The 26864-nt window shown below is 44.4% G+C and overlaps 2 protein-coding genes across 2 annotated transcripts in view; both read left to right on the top strand.

Annotated features, from left to right (window-relative positions):
- The window catches only part of LOC101692827 (zinc finger protein 850), an 87046-nt gene that overhangs the window by 47624 nt on the left and 12558 nt on the right, over positions 1 to 26864 (top strand). Inside the window, 1 exon segment of the mRNA XM_045073941.1 lies at positions 12599 to 13317. Within this exon segment, the coding sequence (XP_044929876.1) occupies positions 12599 to 13317 (719 nt within the window).
- LOC101674147 (zinc finger protein with KRAB and SCAN domains 8) lies at positions 1036 to 11876 on the top strand. The gene is made up of 4 exons (XM_045073940.1): positions 1036 to 1211; positions 7962 to 8482; positions 11356 to 11447; positions 11753 to 11876. The coding sequence occupies exons 2-3, from the start codon at positions 8066 to 8068 to the stop codon at positions 11416 to 11418; spliced, it is 480 nt and encodes a 159-aa protein (XP_044929875.1). The 5' UTR covers positions 1036 to 1211; positions 7962 to 8065; the 3' UTR covers positions 11419 to 11447; positions 11753 to 11876.

Genomic DNA, 26864 nt, shown 5'->3' with positions numbered 1-26864 from the left:
CTGAGAAAATAAGCTAGGAAAGGTGGTGAAGGAATAAACATGGAGGAGGGGGCGCAAAACAGCACAAATAAGACATCTTCTTCAATCCCCACCACCAAATCCTATTTAGTCTGAAAAGTTAAAACTTTAAACGGATATACGAAGCCTGCACTAACACTGCAGCACGAACTGTCAGCCTTGTGATCATCTCCAGTGACCTCAAGGAGATCCCCAAACAGGAAGAACGGGAAAACCAGTAACGCACAGGCCTGCGGGCGCTAGTTTTGAACAATCAAATATGCTAGAAGCATCATGCATCGTTAAGGTCGGCGTAGGCTCGGGTCCTGGAGACCTGCCAGTTGCTTGAGGAATTCCTGACGTGTACATTAAGATTTATGTCTCTGTGGAAATCAGTCAATCTTAACTTTTACAACCGAACAGATTATACATCGTGAGTCAAGAATTTAGAGTCAAGAATTTCCGGTGTTTGCACAAAATCCCCTGCCAGGGAACCAGCTGGGGAGCAGTCCTCGGAGCGGCCTGCACCACTGTCTCCCTGGCCGTAGTCCCCAGTAAGCTGCTGAGACGCGCTTCCTTCAGGCAACAAAAGAATGAACGCAGGTGTGAACGTAGATGTTTCCCTCTTTGTGGTGTGAAAACTAGTCCACTAGCGAAGCGTCCCTCCCAAACTGAGCATTTCACACGCTCAACTGCGAAGCAGGTTTTGGGAGATTTCGGTTCAGCCAGCCAGGAAAGGGCTGAACGCCTGTAAACATTCGTGGGGCATTTACACTCAATCCCCATGATTTTTTTTAACATGACACTGTAAGTTGTACTCGGTGCCAAAGGGGAACCCAAAGGCTATGGACTGTGGCGGGCAGGAATTCCTCAAGCAACTGGCAGGTCTCTAAGGGTTCGCAGGTCCCGAGCCTACGCCGACCCTCACCCCCGCACCCGCGGACCCAGCACGGCGCAGGCGCAGGCGAGCCGAAGCCCTCCGCGCCGGCCGACCATAGAGCTTCCAGACCTCCCGGGTTCCTAGAGAGCTTCCGGAAGTGCCTCGAGACAAGATGCGCGTTGGTCGATGTCGTGCCTCAGCGGGTTTGGAAGTTACGGGCCCGAGGGCCCTGGTCCGGTTGCAGCTTTCTCCCGGGTTCCTCCCCGCCGCTCCTCCGGGTCCCTGGTCCTCTGCAGCCCGCCTTCCCCACCCCGGGCCGCCCCTGTTGCTCGCGGTGAGTAACGGTTCGGGCTCCGGGTGGAGGAGGGGAGCGCTCTGTGGCCAGGCTAGGCCGCCGCTGGGGACGCACCTGAGGGTCTGGAGAGCGGCCTGGACGCGGGGGGCGCCCGGGGCTGCAGGGGCTCGGGGGCTGGTGCCCCGCGGGCGCAAGCCTCGGCCGCGGCCCCAGACTCTCTGACAGGGGCCCTGTCCTGGGGGGTCGCTTCCTTCATCCCGCCCCTCTTTTTGTGATGTTGTCTGTCTTGAAACGGGGAGCCGCCCGCACCTTATCTTTTACCCGGGCGCGTCCACCGTCTGAACTGGTTTTACTTCGCAGTTTTTTGCATTTCCTTCACAGTACGACCCCCACCCCACCCCCTTTTTTTTGCCTCAATATTTTGCTTTTTGGAAACCGTAATTATCCTTGGACACCTATTTTTGCTGTTCCTCTGCTCTTTGTGGTGTATTCAGGAAATGGTGGTGTGTTGCCTGGGTCACTGTACAGAAGACACGTTTTTCACACCTGGAATTCAGCCTTACTGGAAACACGTAGCTCGTTTGTCGAGGGTCGCTGAAGTAGACGCCCGGGAGCTCTTCTGGAGGAGCCCCGTCGGCTCACGGGTCATTCTGTCAGGCAGCGTGAAGACTGCCGCTTCCGTTCTGAGAACAATCCCGATTTCGGTCTTTGGGTTCAGTTAAGAGTATTTATGCAGTAACCATTGACTTAACAGATGCCTAGTTGTTTTGAATAACCGGCTTCTGCGGTTGGAGATCACTCTTTTTTTTTTTTTTTATAATTTTTTTTTTTTTTTTTAGATTTTATTTATTTGACAGAGATCACAAGTAGGCAGAGAGAGCGGAGGAAGCAGGCTCCCCGCCTAGCAGAGAGCCGGATGTGGGGCTCGATCCCACATCCCTGGGATCATGACCTGAGCGGAAGGCAGAGGCTTTAACCCACTGAGCCACCCAGGGGCCCCTGGAGATAACTCTTAAGAACAGTTTTTGCCCCACTTATTTTTTCTTGACCTTTAAAGCCTGAAAAATCTCTTTCTTGTTTTGTTTTATTTTATTTTCAGTTCCCAAACTTCCCAAAGTAGACTGAGTCTGAAGGAAGGAAATATTCCTTCTCACCTCTTAAAAGAATAATGCTTTAAAATCTGAGTTCTGGGGCACCTGGGTGGCTCAGTAGGGTAAGCTCCAGACTTCTTTTTTTTTTTTTTTTTAAGATTTAATTAGTTTGTCAGAGAGAGAGAGCCCACAAGTAGGGGGAGCAGCAGGCTCCCCACTGAGCAGGGAGCTGAAGGCAGGTCTGGATCCCAGCACCCTGGGATCATGACCTGAGCTGAAGGCAGACGTTTAACTGACTGAGCCACCCAGGTGTCCCAAGCTTCTGACTCTTGATTTGGGCTCAGGTCATCTCAGGGTCCTGAGATGGAGCCCCACGATTGAGTTCAGCAGGGAGACTGCTTGAGATTCTCTCCCTCTGCCCCTGCTTTCTCTCTCTCTGAAGTAACTAAATCTTCTCCACCCCCCCCCAAATGCTGACAAAATGTTTAAAAAAATAATAAATAAAATCTGAGTTGTACCTTTCACAGTTGACAGGAGTATAGCATTTGAGATTAGAAGAGTCTTTATAAGAAAGAAAGGATGAATACCCAACTTTTGTAGCAACATGGATGGGACTGGAAGAGATTATGCTGAGTGAAATAAGTCAAGCAGAGAGAGTCAATTATCATATGGTTTCACTTATTTGTGGAGCATAATAAATAGCATGGAGGACATGGGGAGTTAGAGAGGAGAAGGGAGTTTGGGGAAATTGGAAGGGGAGGTGAACCATGAGAGACTATGGACTCTGAAAAACAATCTGAGGGGTTTGAAGTGGCGGGGAGGTGGGAGGTTGGGGTACCAGGTGGTGGTTATTATAGAGGGCACGGAGTGCATGGAGCACTGGGTGTGGTGAAAAAATAATGAATACTGTTATGCTGAAAATAAATAAAAAATAAATCTAAAATTAATTAATTAATTAAATAAATGTGGCTATTGCAAAATCCACTGGATTAAAAAAAAAAAAAAGAAGAGTCTTTATAGATTGACTAGTTTAACTTCCTAAATAAACAAACTTGACTAGGTATTTTTAAAAAGAGATTTGTTTATTTATACAGATTTTATTTATTTATTTATTTGAGAGAGAGTGTGCATGTGCTCGCATACAAGCAGGGGGGAGGGACAGAGGGAGAGAGAGAAGGGGACTCCTGCGATCACAGGATCCTGGGACCATGACCTGAGCTGAAGGCAAATGTTTAACTGACTGGGCCACCCAGGTGCCCTGTTTATTTATTTGAGAGAGAGAGAGCGAGCTCCGGGAGGAGGGACAGAGGGAGAGAATCTCAGGCAGACTCCATTTTGGGTGCAGAGCCCTCCCCAGGCTCCATCTCACCAACCAGAGTTTAAGACCTGAGCCAAAACCAAGAGTCCCATGCTTAACTGACTGAGCCACCCAGCCGCCCCTTGACCCGGTATTCTTAAAAGAGGATGTGAGAGGGGCACCTGGGTGTCTCAGTGAGTTAAGCCTCTGCCTTCAGCTTGGGTCATGATCCCAGGGTCTCGGGATCAAGCCCCGCATTGGGCTCTCTGCTCAGCAGGAAGCCTGCTTCCCCACCCCCCACCCCCGCCTGCCTCTCTGGCTACTTGTGATCTCTCTCTCTCTGTCAAATAAATAAATAAAATCTTAAGAAAAAAAGAAAGCCACATTTGGAAAAAGCTATGTGAAGGTAAGCTTATAGCAGGTAAAGGTAGGCATGTATACATACCATAAAGGGCCTTGGGTATTGGGCTGAAGAGTTGGGTTCTTTGTTGAAAGATTTTTTTTTTTTTAAAGATTTTATTTATTTATTTGACAGAGAGAAATCACAAGTAGTCGGAGAGGCAGGCAGAGAGAGAGAGAGAGAGAGGGAAGCAGGCTCCCTGCTGAGCAGAGAGCCCGATGCGGGACTCGATCCCAGGACCCTGAGATCATGACCTGAGCCGAAGGCAGCGGCTTAACCCACTGAGCCACCCAGGCGCCCCTCTTTGTTGAAAGATTTTAAAGTCATGACATGTATTACATATTTGTTAAAACAGTCTCTCTAGCACATTATTAATTTCATAGGGTGACATAACTATAACAAAGTATCACAAGTTGGGTGGCTTAACACAGCAGAAATCTATTCTCTCACAGTTATGGATGCCAAAAGTCCAAAGTCAAGGGGTTGGTAGGGCTATGCTCTTCTAGCTTCTGGTTGTTACTGGCATTCCTTGGCTTGTGGCTGCCTAACTCCTGATCTCTGCCTCTGTAGTCACATAGTTTTCTTCTGTGTCTGTGTTCACATGGCCCTGTCTTCATATGTCTCAATCTCTGTGTCTCTTCTCTTAAAAGTATACCAGTCAGACTGTCTAAAGCCCTTCTCTACTCTAGTATAACCTCAATTAACATGATTACATCTGCAAAGACCCTACTTCTAAATAAGGTGACATTCACAGGGATCAGGGGTTAGGACCTCAGCATAATCTTTTTGGGAGCACACAGTTCAACTTGCAGCAGGCAGCAGTGTGGAGCACAAATGGGATAAAAGAATAACCAAAAGGCAGGAAGACCACTTACCCACTTTAAGTGCCAGTGAGAGGTGATGTCTGTTACCAAAGATAAAGGCCATAGGACATATCCCACAAAGAAATAGGACCCTATTAGTGAACTCTTTGGACCTCCAGGTTCGTATCCAAACCTTGCTTTTCAGCAAATATAGATATATTCTGTGTTAGGTATTATAAATAATGGCTTTTGCATATTCTTCAATTCGATCAATAAAATAAAAGATATAGATCTGTACTCATTGGGAATATACAATTTCTTGCAACTAATAATATATAACTACAAGAAAAGTAAAAAAAAAGTTAAAAAAAAAACAGGTTATGGGACACCTGGGTGGCTCAGGGTTAAAGCCTCTACCTTTGGCTCAGGTCATGATCCCAGGGTCCTGGGATTGAGCCCTGCATTGGGCTCTCTTCTCAGCAGGGAGCCTGCTTCCTCTTCTCTCTCTGCCTGCCTCTCTGCCTACTTGTGATCTCTCTCTGTCAAATAAATAAATAAAACCTTAAAAACAACAAGTTATGCATCTTTTCTATGAATATGATGAGTGAGAGAATACATTTTCCAATTTTGTATTAGCATATTCCTAAAATAAAAATCACTTGACCATCACAAATAAAGTAAAATAATAAAACATTTATGCAACAAGTATAAGGAAGAGGGCAATCACTTCCAAGTGGAGTCATCAAGAAAGGATTTTACTTGATTTTTTTTTTTTTTTAAAGTAAGCTCTACGCCCAATGTGGTGCATGAACTCACGGACCTGACATCAAGAGTCACATGCTCTTCCAACTGAGCCAGCCAGGCACTCCAGGAAAGGATTTTAAAGGAGAAAACATTTTATTTTGTCCTTTAAGAATATGTAGTTTGGACACTAACAAAAGCAATCAGGGAAGACTTAAATAAATGGAGAGACAGACTGTGTTTACAGAATGGAGATTAAAATGTCAGTGAGCTATAGATTCAGCGCAGATCCTAGTCCAGGATTTCTTTTTGTAGGAATTTATATCAGAAGTCAATGGAATTAGAAAAATTAAAACAGGGCGCCTGGGTGGCTCAGTCGTTGTGTGGCTGCCTTTAGCTCGGGTCATCACCCCAGGATCCTGGGATCTAACCCGGAGTTGGGCTCTCTTCTCAGTGAGAGGCCTGCTTCTCTCTCTCCTACTCCCCCTCCTTGTGTTCCGTCTCTAGCCATGTCTCTCTCTGTGTCAAATAAACAAAATCTTAAAAAAAATTTTTTAAAACAATTTTTAAAATTCACAATAAAGTTGCAGAACTTTAGTACTTGATTTCAAGATTTTGAAAGCCACAGTAATCAAGACAGCTTGGTTTGGTGAAAGGATAAAGGTGTAGGTCAGTGGAACAGAACAGAGATTCCAGAAATAGATCCACGCATACATGGCCAATTGATTTTAGACAAAGACGAGCAAAGATAATTCAGTGGGTAAGAGTAATCTTTTCTGCAAATGGCGCTGGAACAATTTGGTATCTGTGTGCTGTTCACCCTTCAAACTCTGTCTATGTAAGAATTAACTCAGAATTTGGGGCGCCTGCCTGGCTCATACTCTTCAGGTGGAGTGTACAACTCTTGATCTTGGGATCGTGAGTTTGAGCCTCAGGCTGGGTGTAGATTTTACTTAAAAAAGCAAACCTCCCCCAGAACCCCTCAAAATGGATCATAGACCTAAGGTAAAACTTAAACTATAAAACTTTTAGAAGGAAACAGGAGGAAATCTTTGTGACCGTGGATTAAGCAAAGGTTTCTTAGATATGACCCCAAAAGCACAATCCCTAAAAGAAAAAAAAGTTGACCAGTTTGACTTCAAAAAGTTACGATTTCTGTTCTTCGAAAGGCACTGTTGAAGGTATGAAAAGGAGGAAATACTTGCAAGTCATATATCTTATAAAGGCCTTGTATCCAGAATATATAAGGAATCCTCAAACTCAAAAGAGAACTAATTTTGAAAACAGACAAAAGTTTTTGAGCAGACACTTCACCAAAGATCTACGGATGGCAAATAAGTATGTGAAAGGGTGCTTGACATTATTGGTCAGAAGGAAAATGCAAATCATAGTGAGATACCATTACACACTCAGATATCTAAAATTAAAAATAAAACAATATCAATTGTTTGTCAGGATATGAAGCAATAGCTGTTCTCACATACTGATGGTGAATTGCAAAGTGTTACAGTCACTTTAGAAAACAGTTTTGCAGTTTCTTATAAAGTTATACATATGCCTACTATATGACCCAGCGGTTTTACTTTTAGATATTAACCCAGGTGAAATGAAAACATGTTCACACAAAAACCCATAGTAGATACTCATAGTGGCTTTGCTTGTAATCATCAAAAATTGAAAATGCCTTGAGATTATCTCTCAATTCAGAATGGATAAACATACATCCATATAAGGAATAAACTGCTGGTACATTCTATAGCATTGATGACCTCATATGTATTATGCTAAGTGAAAGATGTCAGACTCAAAAGACTACCTACTGTGTGCTTTTATTTATAAAAGGTCATTAGTGTGTGGGACTAGACTTGGGTCACAGGTGTGTTAGGGCATTTAGGTTCCTTGGAGAGGCAGGACCAGTGCTCCAAAGAGAGTTGTAGAGGGAGATAAGGTCCCCAGCGGAAGTGGTTAGCCTTGAGACGGGGGGTGGGGGAGGATGGAGAGCACAGTAGGATAATGACTCCGGTGGAGAAGAGCCTATGGTGTTAGGACGGTTCTAGACAATACCCTGAGCTAGATTATACAGAGATTCATCTATTGAGTGTGAGGGCTAAGTTGAGAGCTGAAATGGGTAGAAATGGTATTGCTGGGGTAGCAAATGCTGAAAGTTCATCAGCATCACTTGAGGACCAGCTGAGGTTAAGTGCAGATCTTCAGTTAGACCCAGTCTGCATGGTTTCCTGACTTTGCTGTATACCACATCCCCAGAGAGAGGAAGCAGAAGGAAGGGAATATTGCCCTGATGGGTGTTCAGTGTGGCAGGAAGCTAAGGAGGTAGGGAGTTACTTCCGGAACGGTGGAGAGGATCACTTAAATGACTGAGCCACGAGGGACATGCTGTGGTAAGAAGCTGGTTAAGGTGTCTTAGTAAACTTGTCTTGCTTTAATATTGTTTGGCAGTTTCTCTACCCCAAGTATTGCCCTGACTGAAGAGCTCCTTGAAAGGTTCTTGAGAAGATAAAGAAGGTAGTGGGGAAGAGCCTCCGGAGCTGCTCCAGCCCTAAATGGCAGCAGAATCAAGAAAGTTGTTAGCCCCGTCCCCATCTGACCAAGCTCCTGAGGGAGACCTTGTCATCGTCAAGGTAGAGGAAGATCATGGCTGGGACCAGGAATCCAGTCTGCATGAAAATAACCCTCCCGGCCAAGAGCTGTTCCGCCTGCGCTTCAGGAAGTTATGCTACCAGGAGACGTTAGGGCCCCGAGAAGCTCTGATCCAACTCCGCGCACTTTGCCATCAGTGGCTAAGGCCGGATTTGAACACCAAGGAGCAGATCTTGGAGCTGCTGGTGCTGGAGCAGTTCCTGACCATCCTGCCCGAGGAGCTGCAGACGCTGGTGAAGGAACATCAGCTGGAGAATGGAGAGGAGGTGGTGACCCTGCTGGAGGACTTGGAAAGGCAGATTGACATACTAGGGCGGCCGGTAAGCAGAAGGAGGTGTGCGCGCTGGGACTGGGAGGTCTGGAAGCGGCCTGGAGGGACATGAGCTCTGCAGCAGGAGAATAAATGCCTGTCGTCCCGTTTCTGTTGTAGGAGGATGGACACAGCTCTAGCTCAGCGTGGCTTGTATCTGTAGAGTTTTTTTTATTTTTGCGAAGGCTGTGTGTACATTTTTTATCCTCATAACACCCTTGCGACTATGATTGTTCCTGTTTGCCAGGTGGGAAACTGCTACACAGAGGGCCTCAGTTACTTGAATTTCTCTGGGCGCTCAGAAAGGCAGATCTTAGACCAGAACTCAGGTTTCGTTGGTGTTACCAAAAGTTTTTTCTAATAGCCCTGCTTTAAGTGTCCGTTTATCACTCTTCCCATGCCTTGCAAGTGCAAAAGGCAGGAAGGACGTCAGCAGAAATGATGCCTTTCGGTGCTAATTGATATGTTTGTTTGTGTTCTCACTGCCCTTAGGAAGTAGATGAAATTCTTCTCCTTTTAACAAGCACATAGCCCTGTTGTTGTGCTCTTGGTCCTCGTAATGTTGTTCGCTTCCTTGCATGAAGGAATTTCTTGTAATGCAGCTGTCCCATTGTCCTCAGGTCCCAGCCCGTGCACATGGACATGGACTCTGGGAGGAGGTGGTGCATTCAGAGTCTGCACCAGAACTTCCAGATGCTCCGCTCCGATCTGTGACAACCCAGCACAAATCTCCAGTGCCCCAAGGGCCGCAAGAGAGAGGTGAGGGGCCAGATTTCATTGACAAGGAGAGAGTAGAAAAGAAAGTGCCTGTTGAGTTCCTAGAAAACCAGGAAGTGGAATTTTTGTTTACAGACCAGTCCTAGGATCTGGGTTTGAATGTTTATCTAGGCTTCAAAGACAGACTGTCGGTCCCGTTGGTAAATTCATGAACAAATGAAAGAACTCAGGGATTTTTATATCTTCACACATTTCTTTATCCCAGTGTAGTAACAACAGAGGTGTTTTGGGGGTTTTGCTGGAATCATGCCACTTTCCTTGTAACTGTTTCAGTCTATAACTCCTCACACTAAAACATTGTCTTGGATAGCCACAATAAACGCATCACAGTTAGGAGATGTCATGCTGATCCAGTACTAACAGCTCATATTTCTGTTGCCAGTTGTCCCAGTAATGTTCTCTGGAGTCCAGGCCAAGAGTACCCTTTGCAGGCAGTTACCGTGTCTCTTTAGACTCCTTTAATTTGGAATAGCTCCTCAGCCTTTCTTTGCCTTTCATGACTTTGACATTCTTGATGAATACAGGTCGGTTATTTCACAGAGTGGCTGCAGTTTGGGTTTGTGTGACGTTTCCTTAACACATAAATTCCAGTTGTATGTGTGTGGCTGGAGCACCCCGGCAGGGCCGTTGCCTCCTTTGCCGCCGCACCACAGGAATTTGTCCTGTTACTCGTGTTGGCATCTTTGATGACTTGGTTAAAATTATTCTTGCTAGGTTAATCACTGTAAAGTTACTATTTTTCCCTTTGTAATTAGTAAGTAATTTGTGGAGAGATACTCTTGAGTGTGTTTAAGTATCTGGTCCTCATCAAACTTTTATTGCTAAAACATGAGTTTAATTTTCATTGATGCTGCTTGAATGAATCAGTGATGACTAAGACTTACCAAATGATGATTTTCTGTGTCATGCCTTCTACATTTATGTGTTGTGATAGAGAGTGTTCCCTCCTCCCTATTTTATTTTATTTGTTAGTATGGACTCATAAGGTCTTATTTTATTCCAGAAATAAAATACCTATATGTGTCTTTATTTAGTCACAGTCTTTATTTTGATGCATAAATTGTCTCAGATTTGGTCAGAGGAGGCCCCTTCAGTCTGGCTCCTCCAACCTTTTGGATTTCCCCATCATTTTTTGAGAACTTCTTACCTTCTTGCAGAACAAGATGTTCTAGTCTCCTCTCATACTTGCTCCACATTCCTTTTTTTTTTCATTTATGTGATTTATAGTAGTTTGTTCCATGTAAACTGATTTTTAATATTTGAGTTAGTAATATGGCTGTTGTCTAAAGTTCTAAAGCCTATTGCCCAAGATGCAGTAGTCTGTTAATTTTGGTATTGCAATGTCTGACATCTGTAGGAAGCAGATAGTGGCAGTCATGGTAGACATTTCAGAGAGGTAATAGAGTTAACAGAGATAAATTGGTTCTCATATTCCATTTGCCAATGAGATGAGGACTTAAAAGAAACACCATACAGAGGCACAAGGATAGAAAGTAGCTTTGGTGAGAAAGAAGAACTGTAAAGCAGTTCCTATTAGGAAACCAGTAGTCAGGGTCACCTGGGCAGCTCAGTCATTTAAGCATCTGCCTTCAGCTCAGGTCAGGTCATGATCTCAGGGTCCTGGGATTGGCTCTCTGTTCAGCAGGGAGTCTGCTTCTCCCTCTTCCCCCTGCTCTTGCTCTCTGCCTCTCACAAAATAAATTTTAAAAATAATAAAAATCTTAAAAAGTAAATCAGTACTCTATTTTTGACATGTAACTTCAGGCTGAGTAGGACATCAAAGTGCTGTCTTCTATGCAGCCATAGGTATAGACCCAGAGCCCAAGATATAAGCATTCTATTTTATACTTTTTATTTTTTAAAGATTTTTTTTTTTTAAAGTTTATTTAAGGAACCTCTGTACCTAGCGTGGGATTTCAACTTACGACCCTGAGATGCAGACCTGCATGTTCCTACTGAGCCAGCCCGGGGTCCATCAGCATTTTATGTGCAAAATCTGTGGCAAGCACATGTTCTGAAATACAAGCATCTTTAGAATGGGTTAGCGCTGGCTGCTGCAGCTGCGGGACAGCACTGGTCTCACTCAGCTCCTTTCTCCTCTCTTAGCCATCTCTACTTCTCAGAGTCCTACCCCTTCCCAGAAGGGAAGTCCTGGAGACCAGGAGATGACAGCAACACTTCTCACAGCAGGGTTCCAGGTGAGTTGTACCCCTCCTCCCTGAAACCCGGTAGCTCCGCTTGACAGCGTGGGTGGCATCTACCTTCTGTCTGCACTCTGTACCCGTACTGACCAGGAATTGTCCCAGATTCTTTTTGCTTGTTTCTTGATTTTCCCTAACCCCAGTAAATCTGGTGCATTTCTCTCCTCTTCCAAGCTTCTTGAGATCGCTTTACACAGTACGTCCCACCTCTTGATCCTCTCCAAGCCTGGCGGACCTCCGATGCTCTGGGCTGGGGCTATGGAACATTGCCAGTCCCTCATGGGGATTTTGTTTTCTTTCAGACTTTAGAGAAGATCGAAGACATGGCTGTGTCCCTAATTCGAGAGGAGTGGCTTCTTGATCCATCGCAGAAGGATCCCAGTAGAGATAATAGGCCAGAGAATTACCGAAACATGTTCTCCCTGGGTAAGGAGAGCTCTGGTTATTGTTATCAGTTAAGGTGTTTTGTTTCGTTGTTATGTGATGGTAGCTGTGAGCTTTCTGAAAGACATTGTTGAATTCAAACTTAGTTCCTGAGGAACTAACAGAGAGAAACAGTGCTATAAAGTGGACTTCAGCTCTCCAAGCCAGGATGTACCTTGGCTACTGTTATGTGCCGTGGGACTCATTTTTTCTGCTCCCAGTCCCATGAAATCTTTACCTGGATTTTACCCTGTTAAGCTCGTTGTGCTCCACCCTTTCAGTGACTGTGGCTTTTTTCCATTTCTGCCCCCCCACCTCACAAACCCCACTTCGTTCCTGGCACTTCTTCCCCATTTGGCCTGTGGTACTTGTGTTTGACCCTGCTTGCTTCTCCTTCTGTATTGTGACAGCATTTGGAGGCAGGTGGCAGCTTTGTGTGTCCTGCCAGTTTTCCATGTATATTTCCCTGATGTTCGATTCCTTTTTAACATAGAGAATAGAAAGTGACATTGGCTTGATGTTTGCCCCATTTTAATTTCAGGTGGTGAGACCAGGAATGAGAACAGGGAATTATCTTCGAAACAGGTAATATCTACTGGACTCCAACCACATGGAGAGACAGCTGCCAAATGCAACGGGGATGTTATCGGGGGTCTTGAGCATGGAGAAGCCCGAGATCTTCTGGGCAGATTAGAGAGGCAGCGGGGAAATCCCACCCAGGAGAGACGACATAAATGTGATGAATGTGGGAAGAGCTTTGCTCAGAGCTCGGGCCTTGTTCGCCACTGGAGAATCCACACTGGGGAGAAACCCTATCAGTGTAATGTGTGTGGTAAAGCCTTCAGTTACAGGTCAGCCCTTCTTTCCCATCAGGATATCCACAACAAAGTAAAGCGCTATCACTGTAAGGAGTGTGGTAAAGCCTTCAGTCAAAACACAGGCCTGATCCTGCACCAGAGAATTCATACTGGGGAGAAGCCGTATCAGTGCAATCAGTGTGGGAAGGCTTTCAGTCAGAGTGCGGGCCTTATTCTGCACCAGAGAATCCACAGTGGGGAGAGACCCTATGAATGTAATGAGTGTGGGAAGGCTTTCAGTCATAGCTCTCACCTCATTGGACATCAGAGAATCCACACCGGGGAGAAGCCCTATGAGTGTGATGAGTGTGGGAAAACCTTCAGGCGGAGCTCACATCTTATTGGCCATCAGAGAAGCCACACTGGGGAAAAACCCTACAAATGCAATGAGTGTGGGAGGGCCTTCAGTCAGAAGTCAGGCCTTATTGAACATCAGAGAATCCACACTGGAGAAAGACCCTATAAATGTAAAGAATGTGGGAAAGCTTTCAATGGGAACACGGGCCTCATACAGCATCTGAGAATTCACACAGGGGAGAAGCCCTATCAATGTAATGAGTGTGGGAAAGCCTTTATTCAGAGATCAAGTCTCATTCGGCATCAGAGAATCCACAGTGGAGAAAAATCTGAATCCATAGGAGTTTAGGAACAAAGCACAGTCCTAGTTTGGGCATTATTCCACATTAGAGAAACCACATGCTGGTGAGGGCTCTTTCAGTGTAGTAAAAAGAAAGTGTGTCATCACTGCAACCTCACCAGAGTCAGAACGGATCGTCGTGGCGGATTAGAGTAGCTCTTCAGTAGTCTGGGCCAGTGCCTTGGTGAGGTGAGTTAGCTTGACTGTCCGGGGAGGTGTCTGAGGGAGTGGAGCTCCTGATGGCCTGATGTATCCTTTAGAAACAAAATAGCATTAGAGCAAGTTGCTTGTCATGGAGGCACTTAATTCTGTCTTTTGAGGAGTAGTTGTAGGTTTTGAGAGAGGCTACTCCTGGTTCCTCTGCTTCCTCCCGTCTCCTGTGATCCCCTTCCCCCGTTTACCTCCCTGAGGTGCACTTGTGCTGCAAATCTGATCTGAGAAGCCACTTTAGAGTTTGAAGCAGCCTCTGTGTGAAGTTTATTTTGTACTTAGCTTCCTAAGAACCTAGTTCTAGGGAAAATTTTTACAGACACTTAATGTATTTTTTGCTTAAGTGTGCGTTTTGTTTTATTCTGATGTTCCTGGTAGTCAGTGGAAACCCATATTCCCACGCAAACTCAGAATGCTATATTTTTAACAGCACTGCAGCATTTTTCTTCATATCTCACCTTCCCTGACTCCAATGAGTCACTGAGCGTCCATACGTATCCTTCACCACCCCCAGCCCCCGTACGTGTGTCCGCAAAGGAGGTGATGGTTGTGGGAATGAAGCAGAGAAAGAGGTGAGTGGAGACTCAGCCTGGCTGCTCTTGAGCTCGGGTGGTTGTACCTTGTGGTGACTTGTGGCTCTCCTTTCCACCTTCCCACGGTACACTGTGGTGCACAGAGGTGGTGACACTGTCCTAGTTACTGCATCACATGGGAGAAAGGGGAGACAGAGGTGCTTGAAGAAGACCTAAAAATCCTTACAAAGAATGTACACACAGCTCGCCTGGCGCATTACAGCACTGCCCTCTCAGGTTCTTACCAGTCTGCACAAACCCCTGACAGGACTGTCTGTCACTCCTGTCGTCCCCCTGCTCCCACCTCGTCAGATGGCCTTAGCGCCTCACCCTTCATTCTCCATCTGTTTCTTGCCATTAGCTCTGTGTGTCTCCGTGGCAATCTGTCGAATACTTCCCTCACAGCTCCTCATCTTCTAAATTCTGTTGTACTCTATGATGTAATCCAGCAGACACAGTATCTTAACTCATCATCACCAGGCACTATCTTTCTTGGAGGCTTTCAGTGTACCAAAGGATATTCGGTAAAGTGACAAGGTTGGGTTAAATAACATACCAGACTCTGCATCCAAACATGGTTTGTCCTTTAAATTTGGCACTTGATCCATCTTTATGACTTGGACCTCTGAGTAACATCTCATTTTTGACCACTGCCCACTTGTTCATCACATTTGGACTGGAGTTACTTTTGGCTCTTTTCCAAAATCAGCTTTCAGAATTGGAATTGATTCCACTAATCCTATTCAGGAGACTAGGATGCACGCCAGGAGAAGTTACACAACTTCACACTGACTGTACTCAACAGGAAGAACACTTACTAACATGTATTGATGTTTTTCAAAAGGTCATAAAATCTTTCATCATAAAGGTCTGCCTTTTGGGTCATGAATTCCTTCTCTATAAAATCCCCTCTCTGACCCACTGTGGTCCACCCTGATCACTAACAACATCACCCCTGTTTCACTGAGTGAGTGATACCCGTCTGTCATTTGTCATCGTGGCTTCCTTGGTTAACTTTCTCAGAACAGTGCTTTCCATTATCCTTTGTTTTCTTATCCTATTTTTTTTTCTTTTGGCCTATAGGTTCCCTTGCACTTGAAGGGAATTCCATTCCTCATTCCCTTGTACTTGAAAATTCAAGAAACCAGAAATAAATCTGGTAGTTTCTAGATCCTTGCTCTCTGCTTCAGTTGTGCCTTTACCCTCTGTAAGATACCAGTTCTGCCAGTGCTGCCTGTATGCAGATACTGTTTAGGACGGGTACACCGTCAGAGGGATAATATGTGCACACATCCACACAGTCCTCCCACGTAGTTCTGAGGAGCACTTGTCTTCTATTCTGGTAAAAGCTCTCAGAACAACATACTGAAATGCCTGTAAGAGTACCAGCTAACATCTCTCTACTCACAGTAATGTGTAGTCATGCTACTTAAATCTATAATTACTAAGCATCTGGCAGGAATTCAGAGAAAATAAAATATGCCTAGAAAGATTAGTGTGATGCTGGGAAGAATAAGGAAAGACTGTGACAGGCACCTGGGTGGCTCAATGGATTAAGCCTCTGCCTTAGGCTCAGGTCCTGATCTCAGGGTCCTGGGATCGAACCCCATGTCAGGCTCTCTGCTCAGCGGGGAGCCTGCTTCCCCCCCTCTCTCTGCCTGCCTCTCTGCCTACTTGTGATCCCTCTCTCTTTCTCTTTGTCAAATAATTAAATCTTTAAAAAATAAAAAAAAGGAAAGACTGTGACTTGAAGGAACTATCAAGGTTGGTTTAGCCCACATACAAAAATGGCCGCATAGTGTAAGAAGGTAGAAAAGGCTGTTGTTTCTTTGGGGGCACATGTAGAAGTCCATTCTTGGTCTCCACTTCTCACTCTTTGTACTAGAATGTTGTTGATCCATCTTTATGACCTTATCTTGATCTCCTGACTAAGTGATATGTGCTAAGTTCCTTTATATCCTGCAGATTCTATTTTTATGCTCTTCATCTGAGATGAGCTATTCACCAATACTTTCTTCTCCCATCATGATCTCATTTTAGGGCCTATCATGATAAAGTGGTTCTTCTGTAACTCTGCGGCCATTCAACTTAGTCCTAGAAGACGTGTCTTAGGTTTCAAAGATTTCTGCCATTGAGCAAGATGGCAGCACTAGAATGTGGTGGGTGATTCCCATACAGAGCAGTTAGCTTTACTCTCAGTCCTGAGCCTCTAAATACTAATAGCTGACATTTATTAAGCACTTACTGTGTGCCAAGCCATATGCTAAGCATTTCTCATGGTTCTGATAGATAATATATCCCACATTTTACAGATGATGAAATAGGCTTTAGAAGGGTGAGTGAAAAAGGCTTACAAGATTATAGAGCTGGGAAGTGACAGAGCAGGGACTCTGCCCTACAGTGCCAGGTTCTCAAGCCTGTGCTGTTGCCCACTGTGCTACCATGTCTGTAATGAACACCCTGACCCTGGCCAGCCATCTGAAAATTTGGTATCCCTGGACATAAGAGCTACTGGGGAAGGGAACGTAGAGTATCGTATAGTACAGATCCATTGCAATTACTGGAAAATTGGTTGAAAAATGTTGTTTTGATAGATACTTTTGATGTTTGTAGTACTAGAAAGTTAAGTGGTACACATAAAACATGTTTAAAAGAGTAACTTAAAAAAAAAAGTAACTCAGAGGATTAAGCAGTAATGTACAGATTCAAGTATATTTCTCCCTAAACTGCCCCAGGGAACTAGAATTGTGGAGGGAAATGTGATATCCATGTGCCATGCCAGGCCAGGCATATGGTCATTTGGGATGACAGTAAAATTTACCTACAGCATGAAGGGTAGAAAACCTTCCACTTCACTGCCATGTCCAACTGCCATTCTCTTTTTCTTCTATCACTCACAGTTTTTCAAATGTACCATCCATCACTCAACCCCATTTTCTCATTACTATACTCTTGAAACTTCTTACTGGCATTTGCACACAGTATTCCACTTAAGTGTCCTGTGGATAAATCTCAATGCCTTTTCTGAGTTCTTGTCCTTCTCGATCTATATTTCACACTCCTGAGTTTACCCTGCAACCCAGGAATTCTCTTCTTTGGCTTGTGGGGTCCTTCTTGATCATTTTCTCCAATTTCTAGCTTTTCTTTATTGGTCTTGTTTCTCCTCTCCACAGGAAATAACCCTCATGTCTTGATTTTATCCAGTATTTTTCTGTATTTACTTGTACTTACCTATTTCGATTGTTTACACTTAATCTTGTGTATTTCATTTCAGTAACTTAATATTTCCCACCCTGTGGATCAGATACCCACAGAACTTGGTATTTGAAAACAGACCTCATCATGCTTATCCCCCAGCTCCCATTTTCCTTTTAAATAGGCATTATTGCTTATCTTCTTTATCCTGAATAGACTTACTGCCCTTCATGTATGTTTGTTTGTTCTTTTTAAGTGGGCTCCATACCCAGTGTGGGGCTCAAACTCATGACTGCGATATTGAGTCCTGTGCTCTACTGACTGAGCCAGCCAGGTGCCCTGTCTTTCCTATTTCTTATCGCCATCTCAGTGTTGTCTTTGTCTTTTTCTGCTCTCCACTCTACATTCCAGTTCTTAGTTTTCTCCATGAGGCTGGATCTTTCACATTTCTCCCATCCCCTTTTAGCCTTCTGCAGATCCATATATTCTGATGCCCAGGTGATTGTAATCTCATTCTTCCAAGATTTCAAGAAATTTCAAGATTTCATTGCTTTCAGGATCCCTCTCCCCATACTTCTAAGGTGATTCTCTTCAGAATCCATTTTTAGTCCAGAACACTTGGCAGATAATTCTTATCAGAGCACTAGTGTTCCAAGTTCTACCATTATTTTGCCCTTCATGCTTAATCTGCCTCTGCCTCATTTTCTGGCATATTCAGCTCAACTCCTCTTGTTCACACTGTTGTCTTACAAGCCCTTGCCTCTGTGCCTTTCTCATGCAGTGTCTTTTGTTGAGATTGTTTTTGGCCCCAGTTCTTGTTCATCACTCCCTTCAAGCCTAGCTTCTTTGTATCTTCTGAGTGAGCGTTCCCTGACTTCTCACACTAAGACCTCCCTTGTTTGGTGCTGCCTCAGCACTTATCCTTTGAGTTTGTACTGTGGTCCATGCACTACTAATATGTTGCTTTGTAATTATTTTCTAGCACTCTGTATTGTAGTTCACATTTGTATTTATTTCCAAAATTAAATTGTAAGCTCCTTGAGGGCAGGAATGATGAATTTTACATTTGTATCTCTGCACCCCCCAGTGCCTAGTACAGTGCTGAGCACACAGTAGGTGTTTAATAAATGCTTGTCAAATCATTGTGTGGATTATTTATAGAGTTCTCTACAGAAATTTTTAAGCTGTTTTCAAGGTTATATGTCTCTCTTACCACTTTGCGCATATATCTATAACTGCCTATTCCTCAGACTAAGATTAAAAAATCCAACTTCCGGGGCACCTGGGTGGCTCAGTTGTTAAATATCTGACTTTGGCCCAGATCATGATCTCCGCGTCCATGGGATCAAGCTCCACATCCATTGCAGCATCATCAGTGCTCTTCGCTCAGTGGGGAGTCTGCGTCTCCCTTTCCCTCTCCTTTTTGCCCCTCCCCTGCCTCAGGCTCTCTCCCACCAATAAATAAAACCTTTAAAAAAAAAATCTCAGCTTTAGGAGAGTATATGCAAAAACTGAAATATGAAGCTCTCCATTTGTTTAGCCAAACTTATTTGTTTATTGAGGGAGAAAATAATAAGAAACTAGAGATTTCTGTGTTAAAGCTATCATTGCAAAAGTGCCTGAGAATAGGCTTTTATATCTGAGGTTATATCCAGTGGTTCTCAAGTGGAGAAAATTGGCAATGTCTGGAGATATTTTGGGTTGTACCATCAGTGGACAGTTGTGATGCTACTGGCATCCAGCAGATAGAGGCTAGGGATACTACTTAACATCCTGCATGCCCAAACAGCCCCCACAACAAAAGAAGTGTGTAGCTGTGTATGTTTAATAGTGCCATGAGAAGCCCTGGTCTAGATATATTTAAGATATATAGGAGAAAGAAGAGATGAATACCAGCACTGCAGTTAGAAAAATTAACTATGGCAAGCTTTAAAAGAATCTTATGTAGATATTTCATAGTATGTAAGATTAGAAAAGAAAAAACTTTAAATGATGGGAGTTCACAGCATTATACATGTTGGGGTGATGGTAAACCATAAAATGATTGAGGATGGTGTTCCAAGGTTGCTTTCAGCATCAGATCTGCATCCATCATTCTACCAAATAGGTGTTCTAGGACTACAAATCTAGTGCTAGCCTTCCCTATCTTGGCTCATTATGTAGAATCAAAGATAAAACTTCGGCAGGGGGCCTCTAACTTATAACCGACTTAGCTTTGGGGACAACACATAATCTTCAACGGTCCCTCTGGCAATCCCTCTAAACAGAATTAACTACAAGGAAGCTGCAAGCCAGAATGTTAAAGAGTTTGCCACGTAAAACACATACCCACTTGTATAAAGTTTTTAAACAGACCATCTTACATAGGAAGGCAGATACTAAGGAGAAAATGGGATTTCCTATAGTTAAAAGTGGTTTTTTTTTTTTTAAAGATTTTATTTATTTATTTGACAGACAGAGATCACAAGTAGGCAGAGAGGCAGGCAGAGAGAGAGAGAGGGAAGCAGGCTTCCTGCGGAGCAGGGAGCCCGATGCGGGGCTCGATCCCAGGACCCTGAGACATGACCCGAGCCGAAGGCAGCAGCCCAAACCACTGAGCCACCCAGGCACCCCTAAAAGTGGTTTTTTGACAGAGATCACAAGTAGGCAGAGAGGGAGAAGCAGGCTCTCTGCCTAGAAGAGAGCCTGATGTGGGGCTCGATCCCAGGACCCTGGGTTCATGACCTGAGCAGAAGGCAGAGGCTTTAACCCACTGAGCCACCCAGACACCCCTAAAAAGGTTTTTTAAAGAACATTAATCTTTTGCAGCCCTTTGGCACCTAAACAGATTTGAAAAGGATCAGCTTAAGTTAGACAATTGGTTTCAGTGTGTAAACACACCGAAAAAATGACTCCATTTCTCTGGTGTTTAATTATTCAAAGTCCGTAGAATGCTAGTCTGGGAAGTGATGTTCGAGATCATTTTCTAACCCATTCTGTAAGTGGAGGTCCAGAGGGGCCATGTGGTTTGCATTGGGTCAACCGTTAAAGTTGGTGGTACAGGTAGAAAGAGATCTGCTACTTTGCCCATTTCTTTTCCAGCTGGTTATACCTTCAAGTCTGAACCTTACAGTATGTTCTTAGTTTGTACTCTGCCATGGGATGGATTCATATTTAGTACCTACAACTGTAATGTTTCACTTTAGGAACTCCTTTTATCAGCTTGTATGTCCATACAAGTATACCGACTGGTGTCTTGAGTTAAATTCTTACGGAAATAGTTTGAGGGCGTTTGCTGTATTATCACAGTCAAGTTTCAAAAGGCCTGCTCTCCTGGACCTGGTCCCTAATTTAAAACAACAGAATCTGCAGCTCTGGTTTTCCGAGCTCCTACAGTCCCGCGTGTCGGTTTTAGGGATCCTGTAGGGCCCACCTGGAGATGTTTCAAAATTCAAGAGTCGTCCGTGCTATACTTTCAAAATCAGGAGTAGAAAGCACCTTCGCGAGAAGTGCGGCACAGGCGCTCCGGGTCTCTAAAGGGCCCGCCGGAGTTTTCGGGGGGGGGGGGGAGGGGCGGAAGTGCCGGGACTTCCGGTCCGCGTGCGGCGAAATGGCGGACGTTGCTCGGCGGCACCTGCAGGTGTAGCCTACCTCTCCCGGGCGGAGTCAGCTGGGGCCAGAACGTCTGTCCCTCCGGCCGCGAGGCGACGCCCAGGTGCGGCCTGGCCAGAGGGGTTTTCTCGCGTTTCGGGGCTGCTCCCTCTTGGGGTAAGCCTGGGCTTTCCTATGACCTCCCGAGGTTTATTGAGTCCCAACACCGTGCCCTCTTTGTAGACCCTCAGCTCGCCTTTCTAAAGGAAAGGGGGACACGGCGGACGACTCGAAAGGAGTTTTTAAGAGAGGCTTCGCTTGCCACTTCTTCTGCCAGGACGTTTCTCTTGAAAGCAGAGCACACCTCTACTTTGGCTTGGCGGGAGATAATCGCCCGTGCCCGAAAGCAGCCACTTTTCCATCCACTCCCGCGCAGAACCGCCTCGCAGCCACCGTGCTGCTGTTCTCTCCGGGCCCGGGAGTGCTCTGCGACGACGGCGGGGGAAGAGTCCGTGGCACAGGCCACGCGGGCTACCCCAGCAGGCGATGTGACAGCCTTTCTTTGCCAATTAGCCTCCTATTTGCGTTCTTTCCTCCCATCCCCTCGGTAGTTAGTGTAGCAGCTATGGCAGTCTTTGCTTTTTCTGTGAGTAAAATAGTGTTTCTTTTACAGAAGAAGGGCCTAAGAGGAATCTTACCAGGGGCATCTGAGTGGCTGGCTGAGATGGTTAAGCTTCTGCCTTTGGCCCACGTCATGATCCCATCGTCCTGGGATCGAGCCCACAAGGGAGCTCCCTCTGCCCAGTGGGGAGCCTGCTTCTCCCTCTCCCTCTGCCGCTCCCGCGCCCCGCCCCACTTGTGCTCTCCTATTCTGTCAAATAAATAAAATCGTAAATTTAAAAAAAAAAAAAGAGAGAGGACTATTACCAAATTGCAGACTCCAAAACTGTGTGGCGTAAGTAGAGTTGTTTTTGCTGGTTTCAAGAATTCTGTTACCAAAAAACTCTTGTCTCAGAGCTGGTTCCAGCAGCTTGGTTGACAGTGGCTGAAGCCAGTTTCTGACCATCCTCAGGACTGAGGAGTGCCAGGCCGGTCTGGGACAGGAACCAGCAGAAGGGCAAAGGGTGGTTGGGAAAGTGGCTGTATTGGATGAACCCAGACAGCAGCAGGGGAAGGGAGAGGTATTCATTAAGTCCTCATAAAACTCTTAGTCTCTGAGGCATGTCTTTTTTATTTTTCTTCTATGTTTGAGCATGTAGGTCTAAACGCATGATTGTGGCCAAACCACTTAATCTCTCTGTGCCTCCATTTGCTCAAATGTAAATGAGGATGATAAAAGCACCTGCCTAGAATTGTTATCAAGATTATAGGGACAGAAGTAGTATCTAGATATTGGTTGTCATTATTTTTCTCTGTAACTCCCTGGGATGAGCCTGCTCTCTTGATTCAATTGTTTATATAATGATTCATTCAAATTTCTTGTGTTTAATTTTTTTCCAGGTCCCAGGTCTTGCACACATTTAAGAAGTAATGTTGCAAGAAATACCAGCTCTAGGAGCAAAGGAAGAATCACTGTCTCTTGAGCTCCTTCCCAAGAATACGCCATTGAAATATCAACCATAGGGACCCTTTACCCCACAGGAGAGTTGTAAGTGTTAAAAGTTTGACATTCTGTGGTCTTCTGAAGGCTCTGGAAGTGAGGGACCTGGGGAGATTTTTTTTTAACTTATTTAACAAGATCAGGATAAGTGTATTGTTATGAATTCTCAGCAGAATCTGATTCAAAGTGAGGGTGGAGCGAGAAGTAGGGCACCTAGCTCACAGCTGCCATTTCCACGGTATGTTATTGTTTAAGAGTTCCATGTTTGCTGCCTGTTGTCTGAGCCATAAGTTGTATATATGTTTCCCATTTTTTACTTATTTTTCTTTGAGTCTGCTTAAGGTGGTTTTGTTTCTTTTACCTTGCAGAAATTTTGGTTCTCTGTATGGAAGAGATATATACCAGGTGCCCCATTTTCCTATGGTACTTTTTATAGTTTACATTTGTAACACAACTTCAATTTATTTGGAATATTTACCTGTGTATAGACCAAGGAAGGAATCCAGTTTAACATATTTCCAGTTGATTACATTGTTCTTACCATACATTTATTGAGGATTCTACTCATTTTTTCTTACTGATTTAGTACTTTTGTTCAGTGCTAAATTTCTGCCTCTGATTCCGCCTATTTCTGGACTTTCTATTCTGTGCCATTTGTCTCACTCACCAGTATGACACTCTCCCACTGAGGCTTTATCATCTGTTTAAGATAATTTAGAATAAGTGTTCCTTCGTTGCCCTTTTTTTTTTTTTTAAGATTTTATTTATTTACTTGACAGAGATCACAAGTCGGCAGAGAGGCAGGCAGAGGGAGAGGAGGAAGCAGGCTCCCCACAGAGTAAAGATCCGGATGTGAGGCTCAATTCCAGGACCCTGGGATCCTGACATGAGGCGAAGGCAGAGGCTTTAACCCACTGAGCCACCCAGGCACCCCCATTGCCCTCCTTTTTCACAGTTTCTCCAGGGAGTCTTGCTTACTTACTTATCTATGTGAACGTTAAAATCTACTTCTAAAAAAGTTGGTATTTTTATCGGAATAGTGTTTATAATTTAAGAAGTAGTTTCTGAGTGCTAAGTGGAAGGATTTGGGACTGCCGTGGATATGGGTTCAAATTTCATCTCTGCTGTTTGATTAGTTGTCCAACCTCAAAAAATCTGTCTGCTTCTAAGTTTTCTTATATATGAGAGAAAGACTGTAACGTCATCTTTGCGGAATTAAAGGAGATAAGAAGTGTGTACTAGGGAGCTGTTACTTAGAGGAACATGATACAACAGTGTCAGTGAGAGATGGTTCAGCTCCTAAGCCATGAAGGGTAGTGTCCACGTGACAACAAACCTGTGTCAGACTTGTGTGGAAACCTCCATAACCCACTGCACAACAGGAGCAAGGCAGCCAGATACTTTAAAAAATACACATTTGGGGGCACCTGGGTGGCTCAGTTGTTGAGCGTCTGCCTTCACCTCAGGTCATGATCCCAGGGTCCGGGGATGGAGCCCCAAATTGGACTCCCTGATCAGTAGGGAGTCCCTCTCCCGCTCCCCCTTCTTGTGTTCCCTCTCTCTCTGTGTCTCTCTCTGTCAAATAAATAAATAAATAAAATCTTTTTAAAAAATACATGTTTATATAAAGAAACATTCAAAGTCACAACAAACTAATAAAAATGCTTACTTCTTGGGTGGTAAACTGAGGAGGATCTTGGTGGAAACAAGACTTTCTAATTGTCTTTTTAGAGCATTTTGACTTTTCAACGGGTATATTAGCCTATTCAAAAACACTCATTTTTAAAATTTTTATCTTTTTTAATTCCAGCTAGTTAACCTACAGTATTATACTCGTTTCAGGTGTATAAGAGTGAATCCTCGATTCTGTACACCGTCAGGTGCTCATCATGGCAAATGTACTCTTTGATCCCCATTACCTGTTTAACCCATCTCCCCACCCCCTCCTCCGGTAGCCATCATTGTGTTCTCTGTGATAAAGAGTCTGTTTCTCGATTTGTCTCTTTCTCTTATCTTCCCTTTGTTTTATATTTCTTAACTTCCACATATGAGTAAAATCATGCTGTATTTGTCTTTCTCTCCACTTAGAATAGTATACTCTCTAGTTCCATCCATGAAGTTGCAATTGGCGAGGTTTTGTTCATCTTCTGGCTGAGTAATATTCCATTATGTATATATACAGACATTTCTTCTTTACCCATTCATCAGTCAGTGGCCATTTGGGTTCCATACTCTGGCTGTTGGAGACGATGCTGCTTAAACATCGGGGTGCCTGTATCTCTTTGACTCAGTGTTTTTGTATTCTCCAGGTAAATACCCAGCAGTGCGATTGCTGGGTTGTAGGGGAGCTCTGTTTTCTACTTTGTGAGGAACCTCCATACTGTTTTCCAGAGTGGCTGCACCAGCTTGCATTCCCACCAGTAGTGTAGGAGGGTTCCCCTTTCTCTGTTTCCTCATTAACCTTTGTTGTTTCCTGACTTGTTAGTTTTAGCCGTTCTGACTGGTATGAGGTAGTATCTCATTGTGGTTTTGATTTGCGTTTCCCTGATGATGAGTGATGTTGAGCATCTTTTTTTTTCTTTTTTAAGATTTATTTGTTTATTTTAGAATGAGAGCACAAGGAGGAGGGGGCAGCAGGAGAGAGAATCTCAAGCAAAATCCATACTGAGCAGGGCTCAATATTATGACACTGAGATCAGGACCTGAATCAAAACCAAGAGTCAGACCCTTAACTGACTGCGCCACCCCAGAGCCCTTGAGCATCTTTTCATGTGTCTGTTGGCCACATATGTATCTTTTTTTTTTCAGTTCTAATTTTTTTTTTTTTTAAGATTTTATGTATTCAAGGGAGACAGCAGGAACTGGGCAGGGGAGGCAAAGGGAGAGGGAGAAGGTGACTTCCCACTGAGCAGGGGGCCCGATGCAGGGCTTAACCCCAGGACCCTGAGATCATGACCTGAGCCAAAGGCAGATGCTTAACCCACTGAGCCACCCAAGCACCCCAAGGCCACATGCATATCTTTGGACAAATGTCTGTTCATGTCTTCTGTCCAATTTTTAGTTGGATTATTTTGTTGCTGTTGTGTAAGTTCTCTAAAGATTGTGGTTACTAGGATCGAGTCCCGCATCGGGCTCTCTGCTCCGCAGGGAGCCTGCTTCCCCCTCTCTCTCTCTGCCTGCCTCTCCATCTACTTGTGATTTCTCTCTGTCAAATACATAAATAAAATCTAAAAAAAAAAAAAAAAAAAAAAAGATTGTGGTTACTAGCTGTTTATCTGATACAGCATTTGCAAATATATTCTCCTATTCCATAGCTTGCCTTTTAGCTTTGTAGATTGCTTCCTTTGCTGTGCAGAAGCTTTTTGTTGTGATGTAGTCCCAATAGTTCATTTTTGCTTTTGTTTCCCTTGCCTCAGGAGACATATCAAGTAAGAAGTTGTTACCGCCAATGTCAAAGAAGTTACTGCCTGTGTTCTCCTGTAGGCTTTTGACGGTTTTCTATCTCACATTTAGGGCTTTCGACCACTTTGAATTTATTTTTGTGTGCAGTGTAAGAAAGTGGTCCAGTTTCATTCTTTTGCATGTGGCTATCCAATTTTCCCAACATCATTTGTTAAAGAGATTGTCTTTTTCCTACTGGATATTCTTTCCTGCTGTGTCAAAGATTAGTTGTCCATATAGGTATGGGTCCATTTCTGGGTTTTCTGTTCTGTTTCATTGACTGTGTGTCTATTTTCTTGATGACTACAGCTCTGTGATATAACTTGAAGCCTGGAATTGTGATGCTTCCCGCTTTGCTTTTCTTTTCAAGATTGCTTTTAATGTTGGGGGTCTTTTGTGCTCCCATACAAACTTAAGAATAGTTTGTTCTATTTCTGTGGAAATGCTGTTGGTTTTTTGATAGGGATTGCATTAAATGTGTAGATTGGGGGCGCCCGGGTGGCTCAGTGGGTTAAGCCTCTGTCTTCGGCTCAGGTCATGATCCCAGGGTTCTGGGATCGAGCCCCATATCGGGCTCTCTGCTCAGCAGGGAGCCTGCTTCCCCCCCATCCCACCCCCTTGCCTGTCTCCCTGCCTACTTGTGAGCTCTCTCTGTCAAATAAATAGATACTTTAAAAAAAAAAAAAGTGTAGATTGCTTTGGGCAGTATAGACGTGTGTTGTTGTTTTTTTTAAGATTTTATTTATTTGACAGAAAGAGCCAGAGAACACAAGCTGGGGGTGGGGTGGCAGGGCGGGTAGGTAATGGCAGAGGGAGAGGGAGAAGCAGGCTGCCCTCCAAACAGGGAGCCCGATGTGGGGCTCAGTTCCAGGCCCCTGGTATCATGACCTGAGCCAGAGGCAGATGCTT

This window comes from Mustela putorius, unplaced genomic scaffold, assembly GCF_011764305.1.
Source record: "Mustela putorius furo isolate JIRA1106 unplaced genomic scaffold, ASM1176430v1.1 tig00537295_pilon_pilon_pilon, whole genome shotgun sequence".
Classification (NCBI taxonomy): domain Eukaryota; kingdom Metazoa; phylum Chordata; class Mammalia; order Carnivora; family Mustelidae; genus Mustela; species Mustela putorius.
The sequence above is the reverse complement of the archived record's forward strand: the minus strand, read 5'-3'. Positions and strand labels throughout refer to the sequence as shown.